We start from the raw sequence: 19,678 nt of genomic DNA on the forward strand, positions 1-19,678 counted from the left end.
AGGTCTCCCTGGCACAGGCCGATTTGAATCTCTAACTGAATGGAAATCCTTCCAGTCCAAGAGTATACCTCCCACTCCCTCCCCGTGGTTTTTGCTTCCCGGTATGACCTCCAGAGAATTTCTGATTTCCTCCTGTGATGTGACTGTCAACCCCTTTCTTTACTCCCTTGTGCTGTGGCCCAGGAGGCTCCATGGACCTCTGTTTTGGTCCCAGCTTCTCTGGGAAACAGGCAACGTGTTGTCGGCTGGGCTGTGGCCGGGCATTTGCTAACTCAGGCAGACTCTGCTGCAACCTCTGCCCGGCGTGTGTTTCTGCAGAGCGGGGACGATGAGGAGTACCAGCGCATCTACACCACGAAGATCAAGCCACGGCTGAAGTCGGAAGACGGAGCGGAAGGAGACCTTGGGGAGACCCAGAGCCGCACCATCACGGTGACCAGAAGAGTCACGGCCTACACTGTGGATGTGACCGGCCGGGAAGGAGCCAAGGACATAGACATCAGTAGCCCTGAATTCAAGATCAAGATTCCAAGACATGAACGGACTGAAATCTCCAATGTGGATGTGGAGACCCAGTCTGGAAAGACCGTGATCAGACTGCCCTCGGGCTCGGGGGCAGCCTCTCCAACGCCAGGCTCTGCTGTGGATATCCGAGCAGGGGCCATTTCTGCTTCAGGACCAGAGCTCCAAGGTGCTGGCCACTCAAAGCTCCAGGTCACCATGCCTGGGATAAAGGTGGGAGGCTCAGGTGTCAATGTCAGTGCAAAGGGCTTGGACTTGGGTGGCAGAGGAGGGGTCCAAGTTCCAGCAGTGGACATTTCATCTTCTCTTGGGGGTGGGGCAGTAGAGGTGCAGGGCCCATCTCTGGAGAGTGGTGATCATGGCAAAATTAAAATTCCCACCATGAAGGTGCCGAAATTTGGTGTCTTGACAGGGCCTGAGGGCCAGACGCCCGAGGCAGGGCTGAGGGTTTCTGCACCTGAAGTCTCTGTGGGGCACAAGGGCGGCAAGCCAGGCTTGACTATTCAAGCCCCTCAGCTGGAAGTCAGCGTGCCCTCTGCCAATATTGAGGGTCTTGAGGGGAAGCTGAAGGGGCCCCAAATCACTGGGCCATCATTTGAGGGTGACCTAGGCCTGAAAGGTACCAAGCCACAGGGGCGCATTGGGGTCGACGCCTCTGCTCCCCAAATTGGGGGTAGCATCACTGGCCCCAGTGTGGAAGTTCAGGCCCCTGACATTGATGTTCAGGGGCCTGGGAGCAAACTGAACGTGCCCAAGATGAAAGTCCCCAAGTTCTCTGTATCAGGTGCAAAGGGAGAGGAAACTGGGATTGATGTGACACTGCCTACAGGTGAAGTGACTGTTCCTGGGGTCTCTGGGGATGTCAGCCTGCCTGAGATTGCTACTGGTGGGCTGGAAGGAAAGATGAAAGGTACTAAAGTCAAGACTCCTGAAATGATTATTCAGAAACCTAAAATCTCTATGCAGGATGTGGATCTGAGCCTTGGGTCTCCTAAACTGAAAGGAGATATTAAGGTTTCTGCTCCTGGGGTGCAAGGTGATGTTAAAGGCCCTCAAGTGGCAGTTAAAGGCCCCAGAGTGGACATAGAGACCCCAAACCTAGAGGGAACCTTGACAGGCCCCAGGCTTGGCAGTCCTTCTGGGAAAACCGGAACCTGTAGGATCTCTATGGCAGAAGTAGACTTAAATGTGGCCACACCTAAAGTGAAAGGGGGTGTAGATGTTACACTCCCCAAAGTAGAAGGGAAAGTCAAAGTCCCTGAAGTTGATGTCAAAGGCCCCAAAGTGGACATCAGTGCCCCAGATGTCGAAGCACATGGCCCAGAATGGAACCTGAAAATGCCCAAGATGAAAATGCCCACGTTCAGCACTCCAGGAGCCAAAGGGGAAGGTCCAGATGTGCATATGACTCTACCCAAAGGAGATGTCAGTATTTCAGGGCCCAAGGTCAGTGTGGAAGCCCCAGATGTCAACATAGAGGGTCTGGGGGGGAAGCTTAAAGGCCGCCCTGATGTTAAGCTGCCTGATATGAGTGTCAAGACACCAAAGATCTCCATGCCTGATGTAGATTTGCACGTGAAAGGTACAAAGGTGAAGGGAGAGTATGATGTAACTGTACCAAAGCTTGAAGGAGAACTCAAAGGCCCGAAAGTGAACATTGATGCCCCAGATGTGGATGTTCATGGCCCAGACTGGCACTTGAAGATGCCCAAGATGAAAATACCCAAATTCAGTGCGCCAGGGTTCAAAGCAGAGGGCCCAGAAGTGGATGTGAACCTGCCCAAGGCTGATGTGGACATTTCCGGGCCCAAGGTAGATGTTAGTGTTCCTGATGTGAGCATTGAGGGACCAGAAGGGAAATTGAAAGGGCCCAAGTTTAAGATGCCTGAGATGAACATCAAAGTCCCCAAGATCTCCATGCCTGATGTGGACTTACATTTGAAAGGCCCTAACGTAAAGGGAGAATATGATGTCACAATGCCAAAGGTTGAAAGTGAGATTAAAGTTCCTGATGTTGAACTTAAAAGTGCCAAAGTGGACATCGATGCCCCAGATGTGGAGGTTCAAGGTCCAGACTGGCACCTGAAGATGCCCAAGATGAAAATGCCCAAGTTCAGCATGCCTGGCTTCAAAGCAGAGGGCCCAGAAGTGGATGTGAACCTGCCCAAGGCTGAAGTTGACATCTCAGGACCCAAGGTGGATGTTGAAGTTCCAGATGTGAATATTGAAGGACCTGAAGGAAAGCTGAAGGGCCCCAAGTTCAAGATGCCAGAGATGAATATCAAGGCCCCCAAGATCTCCATGCCTGATGTGGACTTGCATATGAAAGGTCCTAAAGTAAAGGGAGAATATGATGTGACAGTGCCAAAGCTGGAAGGGGAGCTGAAAGGCCCAAAAGTAGATGTCAGTGCCCCAGATGTTGAAATGCAGGGTCCTGACTGGAACTTGAAGATGCCAAAGATTAAAATGCCCAAATTTAGCATGCCCAGCCTCAAAGGAGAGGGGCCAGAATTGGATGTGAACCTGTCCAAAGCGAATGTGGACATTTCTGCACCAAAAGTAGACCTTAGTGCTCCAGATCTGAGCCTTGAAGGACCTGAAGGGAAGTTGAAAGGCCCCAAGTTTAAGATGCCTGAGATGCACTTCAGAGCTCCTAAGATGTCTCTGCCAGATGTTGACCTGGATCTTAAAGGACCCAAAATGAAAGGAAATGTAGATATTTCTGCACCAAAGATAGAGGGTGAGATGCAGGTTCCAGATGTGGACATCAGAGGTCCCAAGGTAGACATTAAAGCACCAGATGTGGAAGGCCAAGGCCCAGACTGGAGCCTGAAAATACCCAAGATGAAAATGCCCAAGTTCAGCATGCCCAGTCTCAAAGGTGAGGGCCCAGAAGTGGATGTGAACTTGCCTAAGGCTGACATTGCTGTCTCAGGACCCAAGGTGGAGATTGAAGCCCCAGATGTGAGCCTCGAAGGTCCAGAAGGGAAACTGAAGGGTCCCAAGTTTAAGATGCCTGAGATGCACTTCAAGACCCCCAAGATCTCCATGCCTGATGTGGACTTACACTTAAAAGGCCCTAAAGTCAAAGGGGATGTGGATTTGTCTGTGCCCAAGGTAGAAGGTGAAATGAAAGTGCCAGATGTTGACATCAAAGGACCCAAAGTGGACATTGATGCCCCGGATGTGGATGTTCATGGCCCAGACTGGCACCTGAAGATGCCCAAGATGAAAATGCCCAAGTTCAGCATGCCTGGCTTCAAAGCAGAGGGCCCTGAAGTGGATGTGAACCTGCCCAAGGCCGACATTGATGTCTCAGGACCCAAGGTGGATGTTGAAGTCCCAGATGTGAGCCTTGAGGGCCCGGAAGGAAAGCTGAAGGGCCCCAAGTTTAAGATGCCTGAGATGCACTTCAAGACCCCCAAGATCTCCATGCCTGATGTGGACCTGAATCTTAAGGGGCCAAAACTGAAGGGAGATGTGGATGTGTCCTTGCCTGAGGTAGAAGGTGACATGAAAGTGCTAGATGTTGATATCAAAGGGCCCAAAGTTGACATTAGTGCTCCAGATGTGGATGTTCATGGCCCAGACTGGCACCTAAAGATGCCCAAGGTGAAAATGCCCAAGTTCAGCATGCCTGGCTTCAAAGGAGAGGGCCCTGAAGTGGATGTGAAGCTGCCCAAGGCTGACCTTGATGTCTCAGGACCCAAGGTGGATGTTGAAGTTCCAGATGTGAATATCGAAGGTCCAGACGCAAAACTAAAAGGTCCTAAATTCAAGATGCCGGAAATGAATATAAAGCCTCAGAAGATATCCATGCCAGATGTGGGTTTGCATTTGAAAGGTCCTAAAATGAAAGATTATGATGTTACAGTTCCAAAAGTAGAAGGAGAGATAAAAGCTCCCGATGTTGACATCAAAGGCCCAAAAGTTGACATTAATGCACCAGATGTGGAGGTTCATGGCCCAGACTGGCACCTGAAGATGCCCAAGGTGAAAATGCCCAAGTTCAGCATGCCTGGCTTCAAAGGAGAGGGCCCTGAAGTGGATGTGAACCTGCCCAAGGCTGACATTGGTGTTTCGGGACCCAAGGTGGACATTGATGTTCCAGATGTGAATCTTGAAACTCCAGAGGGAAAACTAAAAGGCCCTAAGTTCAAGATGCCAAGCATGAATATACAGACACACAAAATCTCTATGCCTGATGTTGGGCTTAATTTGAAAGCTCCTAAACTGAAAACTGATGTAGATGTTTCCCTTCCCAAAGTGGAAGGAGATTTGAAGGGTCCTGAAATTGATGTGAAAGCCCCTAAGATGGATGTGAATGTTGGTGATATTGATATTGAAGGTCCAGAAGGGAAGTTGAAGGGCCCCAAGTTTAAGATGCCTGAGATGCATTTCAAGACCCCCAAGATCTCCATGCCGGATGTGGACTTACACTTGAAAGGCCCCAAAGTCAAAGGGGATGTGGATGTGTCTGTGCCCAAGGTAGAAGGTGAAATGAAAGTGCCGGATGTTGACATCAAAGGACCCAAAGTGGACATTGATGCCCCAGATGTGGAGGTTCAGGGCCCAGATTGGCATCTGAAGATGCCCAAGATGAAAATGCCCAAGTTCAGTATGCCCGGCTTCAAAGCAGAGGGCCCCGAAGTGGATGTGAATCTGCCAAAGGCTGACATTGATGTGTCTGGACCCAGTGTGGACATTGATGCTCCTGATTTGGATATTGAGGGACCAGAAGGAAAGTTGAAAGGCTCCAAATTTAAGATGCCCAAGTTGAATATAAAAGCTCCCAAGATCTCCATGCCAGACGTGGACTTGAATTTGAAGGGACCCAAACTGAAGGGAGAGATAGATGTTTCTGTGCCAGAACTGGAAGGTGATCTCAGAGGGCCGCAAGTTGATATCAAAGGTCCTTCTGTGGGAGCGGAGGTGCCTGATGTTGATCTGGAGTGTCCTGATGCAAAGTTGAAAGGGCCCAAGTTTAAGATGCCTGAGATGCACTTCAAGGCCCCCAAGATCTCCATGCCTGATGTGGACTTACACTTGAAAGGCCGCAAAGTCAAAGGGGATGTGGATGTGTCTGTGCCCAAGGTAGAAGGTGAAATGAAAGTGCCAGATGTTGACATCAAAGGACCCAAAGTGGACATTGATGCCCCAGATGTGGATGTTCATGGCCCAGACTGGCACCTGAAGATGCCCAAGATGAAAATGCCCAAGTTCAGCATGCCTGGCTTCAAAGCAGAGGGCCCTGAAGTGGATGTGAACCTGCCCAAGGCTGATGTCGATGTCTCAGGACCCAAGGTGGACGTTGAAGTTCCAGATGTGAGCCTTGAAGGTCCAGAAGGGAAGCTGAAGGGCCCCAAGTTTAAGATGCCTGAGATGCACTTCAAGACCCCCAAGATCTCCATGCCGGATGTGGACTTACACTTGAAAGGCCCCAAAATCAAAGGGGATGTGGATGTGTCTGTACCAAAATTGGAGGGAGATTTAACAGGCCCCAGTGTGGATGTGGAGGTGCCTGATGTTGAGCTGGAGTGTCCTGATGCAAAGTTGAAAGGCCCTAAATTTAAGATGCCTGACATGCACTTCAAGACCCCCAAGATCTCCATGCCGGATGTGGACTTACACTTGAAAGGCCCTAAAGTCAAAGGGGATGTGGATGTGTCTGTACCAAAATTGGAGGGAGATTTAACAGGCCCCAGTGTAGATGTGGAGGTGCCTGATGTTGAGCTGGAGTGTCCTGATGCAAAGTTGAAAGGGCCCAAGTTTAAGATGCCTGAGATGCACTTCAAGACCCCCAAGATCTCCATGCCGGATGTGAACTTAAACTTGAAAGGCCCCAAAGTCAAAGGGGATGTGGATGTGTCTGTGCCCAAGGTAGAAGGTGAAATGAAAGTGCCAGATGTTGACATCAAAGGGCCCAAAGTGGACATTGATGCCCCAGATGTGGATGTTCATGGCCCAGACTGGCACCTGAAGATGCCCAAGATGAAAATGCCCAAGTTCAGCATGCCTGGCTTCAAAGCAGAGGGCCCTGAAGTGGATGTGAACTTACCCAAGGCTGACTTTGATGTCTCAGGACCCAAGGTGGATGTCGAAGTCCCAGATGTGAGCCTTGAATGTCCAGAAGGGAAGCTGAAGGGCCCCAAGTTTAAGATGCCTGAGATGCACTTTAAGACCCCCAAGATCTCCATGCCTGATGTCGATTTCAATTTAAAGGGACCCAAAATCAAAGGAGATGTTGACGTTTCTGCCCCAAAGCTGGAAGGAGAGTTAAAAGGTCCAGAATTGGATGTCAAAGGTCCCAAATTAGATGCTGACATGCCAGAAGTAGCTGTGGAAGGCCCAAATGGCAAGTGGAAAACTCCTAAGTTCAAGATGCCAGATATGCACTTTAAAGCTCCCAAAATCTCTATGCCAGACCTCGATCTACACTTGAAGGGCCCCAAGGCAAAAGGAGAGGTGGATGTAGATGTTCCCAAATTGGAAGGGGAACTTAAAGGGCCACATGTGGACGTCAGTGGGCCAGACATTGACATTGAGGGACCAGAGGGCAAATTGAAAGGCCCTAAGTTCAAGATGCCTGATATGCATTTCAAAGCCCCCAGTATTTCTATGCCGGATGTTGACCTAAATCTCAAAGGACCCCAAATCAAGGGGGATGTAGATGTGTCTGTGCCTGAGGTAGAAGGTAAAATTGAAGTACCAGATGTGAACATCAAGGGCCCCAAAGTTGATGTAAATGCCCCCGATGTCCAAGGTCCAGACTGGCACCTAAAGATGCCCAAGATGAAAATGCCCAAGTTCAGCATGCCTGGCTTCAAAGCAGAGGGCCCTGAAGTGGGTGTAAACCTGCCCAAGGCCGACATTGATGTCTCAGGACCCAAAGTGGACATTGAAGGCCCTGATGTTAACATTGAAGGACCAGACGGAAAGTTGAAAGGGCCTAAGTTCAAGATGCCAGAGATGAACATCAAAGCCCCCAAGATCTCCATGCCTGACTTTGATTTGCATCTGAAAGGTCCCAAGGTGAAGGGCGATGTGGATGTTTCTCTGCCCAAAGTGGAAGGCGACCTCAAGGGCCCCGAAGTTGACATCAAGGGGCCCAAAGTGGATATCGATGCCCCAGATGTGGGTGTTCAAGGCCCAGACTGGCACCTGAAGATGCCCAAGGTGAAAATGCCAAAGTTCAGCATGCCTGGCTTCAAGGGAGAGGGCCCAGATGTGGATGTGAAGCTGCCCAAGGCTGACATTGATGTCTCGGGACCCAAAGTGGACATTGAAGGCCCTGATGTTAACATTGAAGGGCCGGAGGGAAAATTGAAAGGGCCTAAGTTCAAGATGCCAGAGATGAACATCAAAGCCCCCAAGATATCCATGCCTGACTTTGACTTAAACCTGAAAGGCCCCAAAGTAAAGGGTGATGTGGATGTTTCCCTTCCTAAAGTGGAAGGTGACCTCAAGGGCCCAGAAGTTGATATCAAGGGCCCAAAAGTGGACATTGACGCACCTGATGTTGATGTTCATGGCCCAGACTGGCACCTAAAGATGCCCAAGATAAAAATGCCCAAGATCAGCATGCCTGGCTTCAAAGGAGAGGGTCCAGATGTGGATGTGAACCTACCCAAGGCTGACCTTGATGTCTCAGGACCGAAAGTGGATGTTGAGTGTCCCGATGTGAATATTGAAGGACCTGAAGGAAAGTGGAAAAGTCCAAAGTTTAAGATGCCTGAGATGCATTTTAAGACTCCAAAGATATCCATGCCGGATATTGACCTGAATCTCACAGGTCCAAAAATAAAAGGAGATGTGGACGTTACAGGCCCTAAGGTAGAGGGAGATCTGAAAGGTCCTGAAGTTGACCTCAAAGGCCCCAAAGTGGACATTGATGTCCCAGATGTTAATGTTCAGGGTCCAGACTGGCACCTGAAGATGCCCAAGATGAAAATGCCCAAGTTCAGCATGCCTGGCTTCAAAGCAGAGGGCCCAGATGTGGATGTGAACCTGCCCAAGGCTGACATTGATGTCTCAGGACCCAAAGTGGACATTGAAGGCCCTGATGTTAACATTGAAGGACCAGATGGAAAGTTGAAAGGGCCTAAGTTCAAGATGCCAGAGATGAACATCAAAGCCCCCAAGATCTCCATGCCTGACTTTGATTTGCATCTGAAAGGTCCCAAGGTGAAGGGCGATGTGGATGTTTCTCTGCCCAAAGTGGAAGGCGACCTCAAGGGCCCCGAAGTTGACATCAAGGGCCCCAAAGTGGACATTGATGTCCCGGATGTGGATGTTCAAGGCCCAGACTGGCACCTGAAGATGCCCAAGGTGAAAATGCCCAAGTTCAGCATGCCTGGTTTCAAAGGAGAGGGCCCAGATGTGGATGTGAACCTGCCCAAGGCTGACATTGACGTCTCAGGACCCAAAGTGGACATTGATGTTCCAGATGTGAATATCGAAGGTCCAGAGGGAAAGTTAAAAGGTCCCAAGTTCAAGATGCCTGAGATGAATATCAAAGCCCCCAAGATCTCCATGCCTGACATTGATCTTCACCTGAAAGGCCCCAAGGTGAAGGGTGATGTGGATGTGTCTCTGCCCAAAGTGGAAGGTGACGTGAAAGTTCCTGATGTGGATATTAAAGGCCCCAAAGTGGACATTGATGCCCCAGATGTGGACGTTCAAGGCCCAGACTGGCACCTGAAGATGCCTAAGATAAAAATGCCGAAGATCAGCATGCCTGGCTTCAAAGGAGAAGGTCCAGAAGTGGATGTGAACCTGCCCAAGGCTGACCTTGACATCTCAGGACCCAAGGTGGACATTGATGTTCCAGATATGAATATTGAAGGTCCAGATGCAAAACTGAAGGGCCCTAAATTCAAGATGCCAGAGATGAACATCAAAGCTCCTAAAATATCAATGCCTGATTTAGACCTCAATCTTAAAGGCCCTAAGATGAAAGGAGAGGTGGATGTTTCACTTCCAAATGTAGAAGGTGATTTGAAAGGACCTGCTCTTGACATAAAAGGCCCAAAGATAGATGTAGATGCTCCAGATATTGACATTCATGGCCCAGATGCCAAAATAAAAGGTCCAAAACTGAAGATGCCTGATATGCATGTAAACATGCCTAAGATCTCCATGCCAGAAATTGACTTGAATTTGAAAGGCTCAAAGCTTAAAGGAGATGTCGATGTCTCTGGGCCCAAGTTGGAAGGTGACATTAAAGCTCCCGGTTTGGATATAAAGGGCCCAGAAGTGGACGTTTCTGGTCCTAAGCTTAATATTGAAGGCAAGTCAAAGAAATCTCGTTTTAAACTTCCCAAATTTAATTTTTCAGGCTCCAAAGTTCAGACACCTGAGGTGGATGTCAAAGGTAAAAAGCCAGATATTGACATAACAGGTCCAAAAGTTGATATTAATGCTCCTGATGTCGAGGTCCAAGGAAAAGTGAAAGGATCCAAGTTTAAAATGCCTTTCCTGAGTATTTCATCTCCCAAAGTTTCTGTGCCTGATGTGGAGCTAAATTTGAAAGGTCCTAAAGTCAAAGGAGACTTAGATGTTGCAGGTCCCAATTTAGAGGGTGACTTGAAAGGCCCCAAAGTGGATATTAAGGCACCAGAAGTCAATCTAAATGCACCTGAGGTGGATGTTCATGGTCCAGACTGGAATCTGAAAATGCCCAAGATGAAAATGCCCAAATTCAGTGTGCCTGGCTTAAAAGCAGAAGGGCCAGATGTAGCTTTGGATCTGCCAAAAGGAGACATCAACATAGAGGGCCCAAGTATGAACATTGAGGGCCCAGAACTCAATGTGGAAGGTCCAGAGGGAGGCTTGAAAGGCCCCAAATTCAAGATGCCTGACATGAATGTCAAAGCTCCCAAGATCTCCATGCCTGACCTTGACTTCAACTTGAAGGGCCCCAAGGTGAAAGGTGATGTGGATGTTTCTCTTCCCAAACTTGAAGGGGATCTGAAAGGGCCAGAGGTTGATATCAAAGGCCCTAAAGTGGACATCAGTGCCCCAGATGTGGATGTTCATGGTCCAGACTGGCATCTGAAGATGCCCAAAGTGAAAATGCCCAAGTTCAGCATGCCTGGCTTCAAAGGAGAGGGCCCAGAAGTGGATGTGAACCTGCCCAAGGCTGACCTTGACGTCTCAGGACCCAAGGTGGACATTGATGTTCCAGATGTGAATATTGAAGGTCCGGATGCAAAGCTGAAGGGCCCCAAGTTCAAGATGCCAGAGATGAACATCAAAGCCCCCAAGATCTCCATGCCTGACTTTGACCTGAACTTGAAGGGACCGAAAATGAAGGGCGATGTGGATGTTTCCCTTCCTAAAGTGGAAGGTGACCTCAAGGGCCCAGAAGTTGACATCAAGGGCCCCAAAGTGGACATTGACACTCCTGACATTAACATTGAAGGCCCAGAGGGCAAATTGAAGGGACCCAAATTTAAGGTACCAGAGATGCATCTGAAGTCTCCCAAAATATCGATGCCTGACATTGATTTAAACCTGAAGGGCCCCAAGGTGAAGGGCGATGTGGACGTTTCTCTGCCCAAAGTGGAAGGCGACTTTAAGGGCCCTGAAGTTGACATCAAAGGCCCCAAAGTGGACATTAATGCTCCGGATGTGGATGTTCAAGGCCCAGACTGGCACCTGAAGATGCCCAAGGTGAAAATGCCCAAGTTCAGCATGCCTGGTTTCAAAGGACAGGGCCCAGATGTGGATGTGAACCTGCCCAAGGCTGACATTGATGTCTCAGGCCCCAAGGTGGACATTGATGTTCCAGATGTGAATATCGAAGGGCCAGAGGGAAAGTTGAAAGGGCCTAAGTTCAAGATGCCTGAAATGAACATCAAAGCCCCCAAGATCTCCATGCCTGACATTGATCTTCACCTGAAAGGCCCCAAGGTGAAGAGTGACGTGGATGTGTCTCTGCCCAAAGTGGAAGGTGATGTGAAAGTTCCTGACGTGGATATTAAAGGCCCCAAAGTGGATATTAATGCCCCAGATGTGGACGTTCAAGGCCCAGACTGGCACCTGAAGATGCCTAAGATAAAAATGCCGAAGATCAGCATGCCTGGCTTCAAAGGAGAAGGTCCAGAAGTGGATGTGAACCTGCCCAAGGCTGACATTGACGTCTCAGGGCCCAAGGTGGACATTGATGTTCCAGATGTGAATATCGAAGGTCCGGATGCGAAACTGAAGGGCCCTAAATTCAAGATGCCAGAGATGAACATCAAAGCTCCCAAGATCTCCATGCCTGATTTTGATTTGCATTTGAAAGGCCCTAAGGTGAAAGGAGATGTGGATGTTTCTCTGCCTAAGATGGAAGGTGATCTAAAGGCCCCTGAAGTTGACATCAAGGGCCCCAAAGTGGACATTGATGCCCCAGATGTGGATGTTCATGGTCCAGACTGGCACCTGAAGATGCCCAAGGTGAAAATGCCCAAATTCAGCATGCCAGGATTTAAAGGAGAGGGCCCAGAAGTGGATGTTAATTTGCCCAAAGCTGACATTGATGTCTCAGGACCCAAAGTGGACATTGACACTCCTGATATTGACATTCATGGTCCAGAAGGGAAACTGAAGGGCCCCAAATTTAAAATGCCTGACCTGCACCTCAAGGCACCGAAGATCTCTATGCCGGAAGTTGACCTGAATCTGAAAGGTCCAAAGGTGAAGGGTGATGTGGACGTTTCTCTGCCCAAAGTGGAAGGTGACTTCAAGGGCCCCGAAGTTGACATCAAGGGCCCCAAAGTGGACGTTGATGTCCCAGATGTGGATGTTCAAGGCCCAGACTGGCACCTAAAAATGCCCAAAGTGAAAATGCCCAAGTTCAGCATGCCTGGTTTTAAAGGAGAGGGCCCAGAAGTGGATGTGAACCTGCCCAAGGCTGACCTTGACGTCTCAGCACCCAAGGTGGACATTGATGTTCCAGATGTGAATATCGAAGGTCCAGATGCGAAACTGAAGGGCCCCAAGTTCAAGATGCCAGAGATGAACATCAAAGCCCCCAAGATCTCCATGCCTGACTTTGATTTGCATCTGAAAGGCCCCAAGGTGAAGGGCGATGTGGATGTTTCCCTTCCTAAAGTGGAAGGCGACCTCAAGGGCCCAGAAGTTGACATCAAGGGCCCCAAAGTGGACATCGACGCCCCTGATGTGGATGTTCAAGGCGCAGACTGGCACCTGAAGATGCCCAAGGTGAAAATGCCCAAGTTCAGCATGCCAGGATTCAAAGGGGAGGGCCCAGATGTGGATGTGAACCTGCCCAAGGCTGATATTGACATCTCTGCCCCCAAAGTGGACATTGATGCCCCTGATGTCAGTATTGAAGGTCCAGATGCAAAACTGAAGGGCCCAAAGTTCAAGATGCCAGAGATGAACATCAAGGCCCCGAAGATCTCCATGCCTGACCTTGACTTTAACTTGAAGGGCCCCAAAGTGAAGGGTGATGTGGGTGTCTCTCTACCCAAAGTGGAAGGTGATCTCAAGGGCCCTGAAATTGACATAAAAGGCCCCAGTTTGGACATGGACACCCCTGATGTCAATATTGGAGGTCCGGAAGGAAAACTGAAGGGGCCCAAATTTAAGATGCCTGAGATGAACATCAAAGCCCCCAAGATCTCCATGCCTGACTTTGACTTGCATCTGAAAGGTCCAAAAGCAAAGGGCGATGTGGATGTTTCACTACCTAAGCTGGAAGGTGATCTGAAAGGGCCAGAGGTAGACATCGAAGGTCCTGAAGGGAAGCTCAAAGGTCCCAAGTTTAAGATGCCTGATGTTCATTTCAAAACCCCACAAATCTCCATGAGTGACATTGATTTGAATTTGAAAGGACCTAAGATAAAAGGAGATATGGACATTTCCGTTCCTAAACTGGAAGGAGATCTGAAAGGTCCCCAAGTGGATGTCAAAGGCCCTAAAGTGGACATTGACACTCCTGATATTGACATTCATGGTCCAGAAGGGAAACTGAAGGGCCCCAAATTTAAAATGCCTGACCTGCACCTCAAGGCACCGAAGATCTCTATGCCTGAAGTTGACCTGAATCTGAAAGGTCCAAAGGTGAAGGGCGATGTGGACATTTCTCTGCCCAAAGTGGAAGGCGACCTCAAGGGCCCCGAAGTTGACATCAGGGGCCCCAAAGTGGACGTTGATGTCCCAGATGTGGATGTTCAAGGCCCAGACTGGCACCTAAAAATGCCCAAAGTGAAAATGCCCAAGTTCAGCATGCCTGGCTTCAAAGGAGAGGGCCCAGAAGTGGATGTGAACCTGCCCAAGGCTGACTTTGACGTCTCAGGACCCAAGGTGGACATTGATGTTCCAGATGTGAATATCGAAGGTCCAGATGCGAAACTGAAGGGCCCCAAGTTCAAGATGCCTGAGATGAACATCAAAGCCCCCAAGATCTCCATGCCTGACTTTGACTTAAACCTGAAAGGCCCCAAAGTGAAGGGCGATGTGGATGTTTCCCTTCCTAAAGTGGAAGGCGATCTCAAGGGCCCAGAAGTTGACATCAAGGGCCCAAAAGTGGACATCGACGCCCCTGATGTGGATGTTCAAGGCCCAGATTGGCACCTGAAGATGCCCAAGGTGAAAATGCCCAAATTCAGCATGCCCGGCTTCAAAGGAGAAGGCCCAGATGTGGATGTGAATCTGCCCAAGGCCGACATCGATGTCTCGGGACCCAAGGTGGACATTGATGTTCCAGATGTGAATATCGAAGGTCCAGATGCAAAACTGAAGGGCCCCAAGTTCAAGATGCCTGAAATTAATATCAAAGCTTCCAAGATCTCCATACCTGATGTTGACCTAGATTTGAAAGGACCCAAAGTAAAAGGAGAGTATGATGTGTCCGTCCCTAAGGTTGAAGGGACTTTGAAAGGCCCAGAAGTAGACCTTAAAGGTCCAAACCTGGATTTCGAAGGCCCCAATGCCAAACTCAGTGGCCCATCTTTGAAGATGCCATCACTGGAGATATCTGCTCCTAAAGTAACTGCTCCTGATGTTGATTTGCATCTCAAGGCACCAAAAATTGGATTTTCAGGTCCGAAGTTAGAAGGTGGTGAAGTGGACCTCAAGGGACCCAAAGTTGAAGCTCCAAGCTTAGATGTACACATGGACAGCCCAGATATTAACATTGAAGGGCCAGATGTTAAAATCCCCAAATTTAAGAAACCCAAGTTTGGATTTGGGGCAAAAAGTCCCAAAGCTGACATCAAGTCACCTTCACTAGATGTCACTGTTCCTGAGGCAGAGCTGAACCTTGAGACTCCTGAAATTAGTGTTGGTGGCAAGGGGAAGAAAAGTAAGTTTAAAATGCCTAAAATTCATATGAGCGGTCCTAAAATTAAGGCCAAAAAACAGGGATTTGACCTGAGTGTTCCTGGGGCTGAAATTGATGCCAGTCTCAAGGCTCCCGATGTAGATGTCAACATCGCAGGGCCGGATGCCTCACTCAAAGTCGATGTGAAATCGCCGAAAACCAAGAAAACGATGTTTGGAAAAATGTACTTCCCAGATGTAGAGTTTGACATTAAATCACCTAAATTTAAAGCTGAGGCTCCTCTCCCTAGCCCCAAATTGGAGGGTGAACTCCAGGCACCTGATCTGGAACTTTCTTCACCAGGGATTCACGTCGAAGGTCCTGACATCAAGGCGAAGGCTCCCAAGGTCAAGATGCCAGGTGTGGACATCTCAGTGCCAAAAATAGAGGGTGACCTGAAAGGCCTCAAAGTGCAGGCAAACTTGGATGCACCTGACGTCAACATCGAAGGCCCAGATGCTAAAGTCAAAACACCTTCCTTCGGCGTTTCTGCCCCTCAAGTCTCCATCCCTGATGTGAATGTGAACTTGAAAGGACCAAAGATAAAGGGTGATGTCCCCAGCATGGGACTGGAAGGACCAGATGTAGATCTGCAAGGTCCAGAAGCAAAAATTAAGTTCCCCAAGTTTTCCATGCCCAAGATCGGCATCCCTGGTGTAAAAATGGAGGGTGGGGGAGCCGACGTCCACGCTCAGCTACCCTCTCTTGAAGGAGACTTGAGAGGACCAGATGTTAAGCTCGAAGGGCCCAATGTTTCTCTAAAGGGGCCGGGAGTAGACTTGCCTTCAGTGAACCTCTCTATGCCAAAAGTCTCTGGGCCTGACCTTGATCTGAACTTGAAAGGACCAAGTTTGAAGGGAGACCTGGATGCATCTGTTCCCAGCATGAAGGTGCATGCCCCAGGGCTCGACCTCAGCGGGGTCGGTGGCAAAGTGCAGGTGGGAGGAGACGGTGTGAAAGTGCCAGGGATCGATGCCACAACAAAGCTTAACGTTGGGGCACCAGATGTGACACTGAGGGGACCAAGCCTGCAGGGAGACCTGGCTGTCTCTGGTGACATCAAATGCCCTAAAGTATCCGTAGGAGCTCCTGATCTAAGCTTGGAGGCATCCGAAGGCAGCATTAAACTTCCCAAAATGAAGCTGCCCCAATTTGGCGTCTCTGCTCCAGGGTCCGACATACACGTTAATGCCAAGGGGCCACAGGTTTCTGGAGAACTGAAGGGGCCAGGTGTGGATGTGAACTTGAAAGGGCCTCAGATTTCAGCACCGAATGTGGACTTTAACTTGGAAGGACCAAAAGTGAAAGGGAGCCTTGGGGCCACTGGTGAGATCAAAGGCCCCACTGTTGGAGGAGGTGTTCCAGGCATCAGTGTTCAAGGCCTAGAAGGAAACCTCCAGATGCCTGGAATTAAGTCCTCTGGATGTGATGTGAACCTGCCAGGTGTGAATGTGAAACTCCCAGCTGGGCAGATTTCTGGTCCTGAAATCAAAGGTGGTCTGAAAGGTTCAGAAGTAGGTTTCCACGGGCCTGCTCCCGATATCAGTGTGAAGGGGACTTCCTTTAATATGACATCTCCTGAGTCAGATTTTGCCATCAACTTGAAGGGCCCAAAAATCAAAGGAGGGGTGGATGTTTCAGGGGGTGTCAGTGCCCCAGACATCAGCCTCGGTGAAGGGCATGTGAGTGTTAAAGGTTCCGGGGGTGAGTGGAAGGGACCCCAGGTCTCCTCTGCTCTCAACTTGGACACATCTAAGTTTGCTGGGGGCCTTCATTTCTCAGGACCAAAGGTGGAAGGAGGTGTGAAAGGAGGTCACATTGGACTCCAGGCTCCTGGGCTGAGTATGTCTGGGCCTCAAGGTCACTTGGAAAGTGGATCTGGAAAAGTAACATTCCCTAAAATGAAGATCCCCAAATTTACCTTCTCTGGCCGTGAGCTGGTTGGCAGAGAAGTGGGGGTGGATGTTCACTTCCCTAAAGCAGAGGCCAGTGTCCAAGCTGGTGCTGGAGATGGCGAGTGGGAAGAGTCTGAAGTCAAACTGAAAAAGTCCAAAATCAAAATGCCCAAGTTTAATTTTTCCAAACCTAAAGGGAAAGGTGGTGTCACTGGCTCACCAGAAGCATCCATTTCTGGGTCCAAAGGTGACCTGAAAAGTTCAAAGGCCAGCCTGGGCTCTCTGGAAGGAGAGGCAGAGGCCGAAGCCTCTTCACCAAAAGGCAAATTCTCCTTATTTAAAAGTAAGAAGCCACGGCACCGCTCAAATTCATTCAGTGATGAAAGAGAGTTCTCTGGACCTTCCACCCCGACGGGGACTCTGGAGTTTGAAGGTGGGGAGGTGTCACTGGAAGGCGGGAAAGTTAAAGGGAAACACGGGAAGCTGAAATTCGGTACCTTTGGTGGATTGGGGTCAAAGAGCAAAGGTCATTATGAGGTGACTGGGAGTGATGATGAGACAGGCAAGTTACAGGGGAGTGGGGTGTCCCTGGCCTCTAAGAAGTCCCGACTGTCTTCCTCTTCTAGCAATGACAGTGGGAATAAGGTTGGCATCCAGCTTCCTGAGGTGGAGCTGTCAGTTTCCACAAAGAAAGAGTAGCAGGCCTTTGTATGTGTGTACATATATATATATATATAACAAAACATCAGCCTTGGGTGTGTTCCTACATAAACTCCAAAGGGAAACACACCGACCGCCTCAGCAATCATGCAAAGATCTTGCCTGGCCCGGTGGCAAGCGCTGAAAAACCGACCGCCTGTAGGCTCCTGGAACTATACAGATAGGTAAAGAGTTCCAAGTTCGTCCAGCCCATGTGCAAAGTCAACAGTATTTGCCTTAAGATTTCATATATATATATATTTTTTGCATTGACTGCTGAGAGCTCCTGTTTACTACGCAAGCTTTTGTGTTTATTATCCTCATTTTTACTGAACGTTGTTAGTTTTGGGGTAATGGAAACCCACTTTTTCATTGTAATGACTCTGGGGGCTTTTGTTAGTAAGGGTGGGGGGGTGATGGGTTGCAGACGGAGGGCAGGTCTTCCTCTTTTCTGAGACTGGATCTGTTTAAACAGCAAACACCCACAGATGGCCCAGAGGTGGCGGCAGTCAGAGCGTGTGGGTGTTTTTAGGGTTCTTTAGCGTTGCTTCTTTGACCAGGGGTGGTGGTCCCAGCCAGTTTGGTGCTGACGGTGAGAGGAAATTAGAACCTGTTTGCAAATTGTCCAACCCACCCCCTCAACATGAGGGGCTTCCATTTTCTGTGTTTCGTAAGGGAAATGTTTCCTTCAGGCCGCCATGTTCCTGATATTAGTTCTGATTTCTTTTTAACCAATGTTATCATGATTAAGAAAATTTCCAGCACTTTAATGGCCAATTAACTGAGAATGTAAGAAAATTGATGCTGTACAAGGCAAATAAAACTGTTTATTAACCTTGATGTCTCGTGCGTTTGTATTCTGCGTTGCGGGCGCGTGAAACCTGGGGAAGTGGCACAGCCAGCTGTGACTGTTCACACCGGATCCATCTGGTGGCATTGCTAGTTTCATCAGTGACAAGGCAGTGATCTTCGGGAGCTGGTGGGAGAAAATCTTTGCTTCTTGATTCTCATGGTGAGGCTGGTTGTGCCATTGCTGAGAAATCAAGGGGAGGCTTGGCCTCAGGACCCACTCACCTACTTTGCATCCTCAGATATGAATATACAATTCATGTCTGAATTAGAACTGGTTCTAAATGGGTTACAGATGTGAACAGTTAAAAGGCCTCCTGGAATTACCGAAAGGGCTCTGCTTATGAATCACTGGTCTGCCATTTATCCCTGACACGGCTGCAGGTTTGCTGAGTGACTGCTGTCGCTCGGGCTGGGGTGCGGTGGCACAATCTCAGCTCATTGCAACCTCCTCCTCCTGGGTTCAAGCGATTTTCCTGTCTCAGCCTCCCGAGTAGCGGGGATTACAGGCACCTGCCTCTACGCCGGGCTAATTTTTGTATTTATGGAGTTTCACCATGTTGGCCAGGCTGGTCTCAGACTCTTGACCTCCAGTGATCTACCCACCTCGGCCTCCCAAAGTGCTGGGATTACAGGCGTGAGTCACTGCGCCTGGCCAGGGTGCCAATCTTGTATAAGGTATCTCTGTGGTTCTTTCTAGTCCATTGGAAGGCTAAATATTATTAAAAATTCTTCTGACCAAAGTCCCCTTTTGATTTCCAGCTCTGTTGACAATATGCGGGGGTGGGGGAGGGGTGGTTCTAGTCACTGGCTCCTAATGTTGGTCATTGCTGGTCAGAGGGTGATGCCTTCTTGTACCTGGACCAAGCTTGTCTCCCTCGCCATTCCTGAGAGATGCCACATTTCTGCCAGTGGAGGCAGCTCTGCACCTCTCTGGATCCCCCCAGAACAGATATAAAATAGCTCCCACCCCATCCTTCCCTGTCTAGTATCAACTTGTCAGTGGGATCTCCTGCCAGTGCGGGCTCCACCTGTCCTTGCTTGGATTTCAGACATGCATTCCCCAGCTTCATCCATCCTCACCTCGACCAGCAGAGCCAGTGTCCCTGGGGGTTTTAGAGCTCAAGGGTGGCCCCTGGTTTTGGAAAGAGAGAGGTTGGGAGGGAGGCCCTTGATACCCTGCTGCTTTTTAGATAACCGACCTACAGCTTCTTTTGTGAATTGGACAAGATGCTTAACCTGTTTGAGCCTCAGTTTCATCACCCTTAAAATTGGGATAGCAGCATTCATAGTGCCAGAGTTCGCCCAGGTATTTGGGTTATGCTGAAGTGTGCAGCATTCATGTGGCAGTCAGATACATACTTATGGAGAGCACAAG

At 49.3% G+C, this 19,678-nt stretch overlaps 2 protein-coding genes across 22 annotated transcripts in view; one reads left to right on the forward strand and one right to left on the reverse strand.

The window, feature by feature from the left end:
• The window catches only part of GNG3 (G protein subunit gamma 3), a 440,061-nt gene that overhangs the window by 177,911 nt on the left and 242,472 nt on the right, over positions 1–19,678 (reverse strand). The gene's annotated exons all lie outside the window — the stretch shown is intronic.
• The window catches only part of AHNAK (AHNAK nucleoprotein), a 113,772-nt gene that overhangs the window by 13,569 nt on the left and 80,525 nt on the right, over positions 1–19,678 (forward strand). For 2 of the 19 annotated variants that reach the window (XM_050756847.1, XM_050756848.1), the window contains exon 5: positions 319–18,291. The exons of 1 other annotated variant lie outside the window; for it this stretch is intronic. In XM_050756847.1, the coding sequence (XP_050612804.1) occupies positions 319–17,451 (17,133 nt within the window). In that variant the 3' untranslated portion in view covers positions 17,452–18,291. Of the gene's footprint in view, positions 1–318; positions 18,292–19,678 lie in introns of those variants that run through there. 16 more of the 19 variants (XM_050756854.1, XM_050756849.1, XM_050756853.1 and 13 more) reach the window with 16 other exon arrangements.

The sequence above is a fragment of the Macaca thibetana genome, chromosome 14, assembly GCF_024542745.1.
Source record: "Macaca thibetana thibetana isolate TM-01 chromosome 14, ASM2454274v1, whole genome shotgun sequence".
NCBI classification, from domain to species: Eukaryota; Metazoa; Chordata; class Mammalia; order Primates; family Cercopithecidae; genus Macaca; species Macaca thibetana.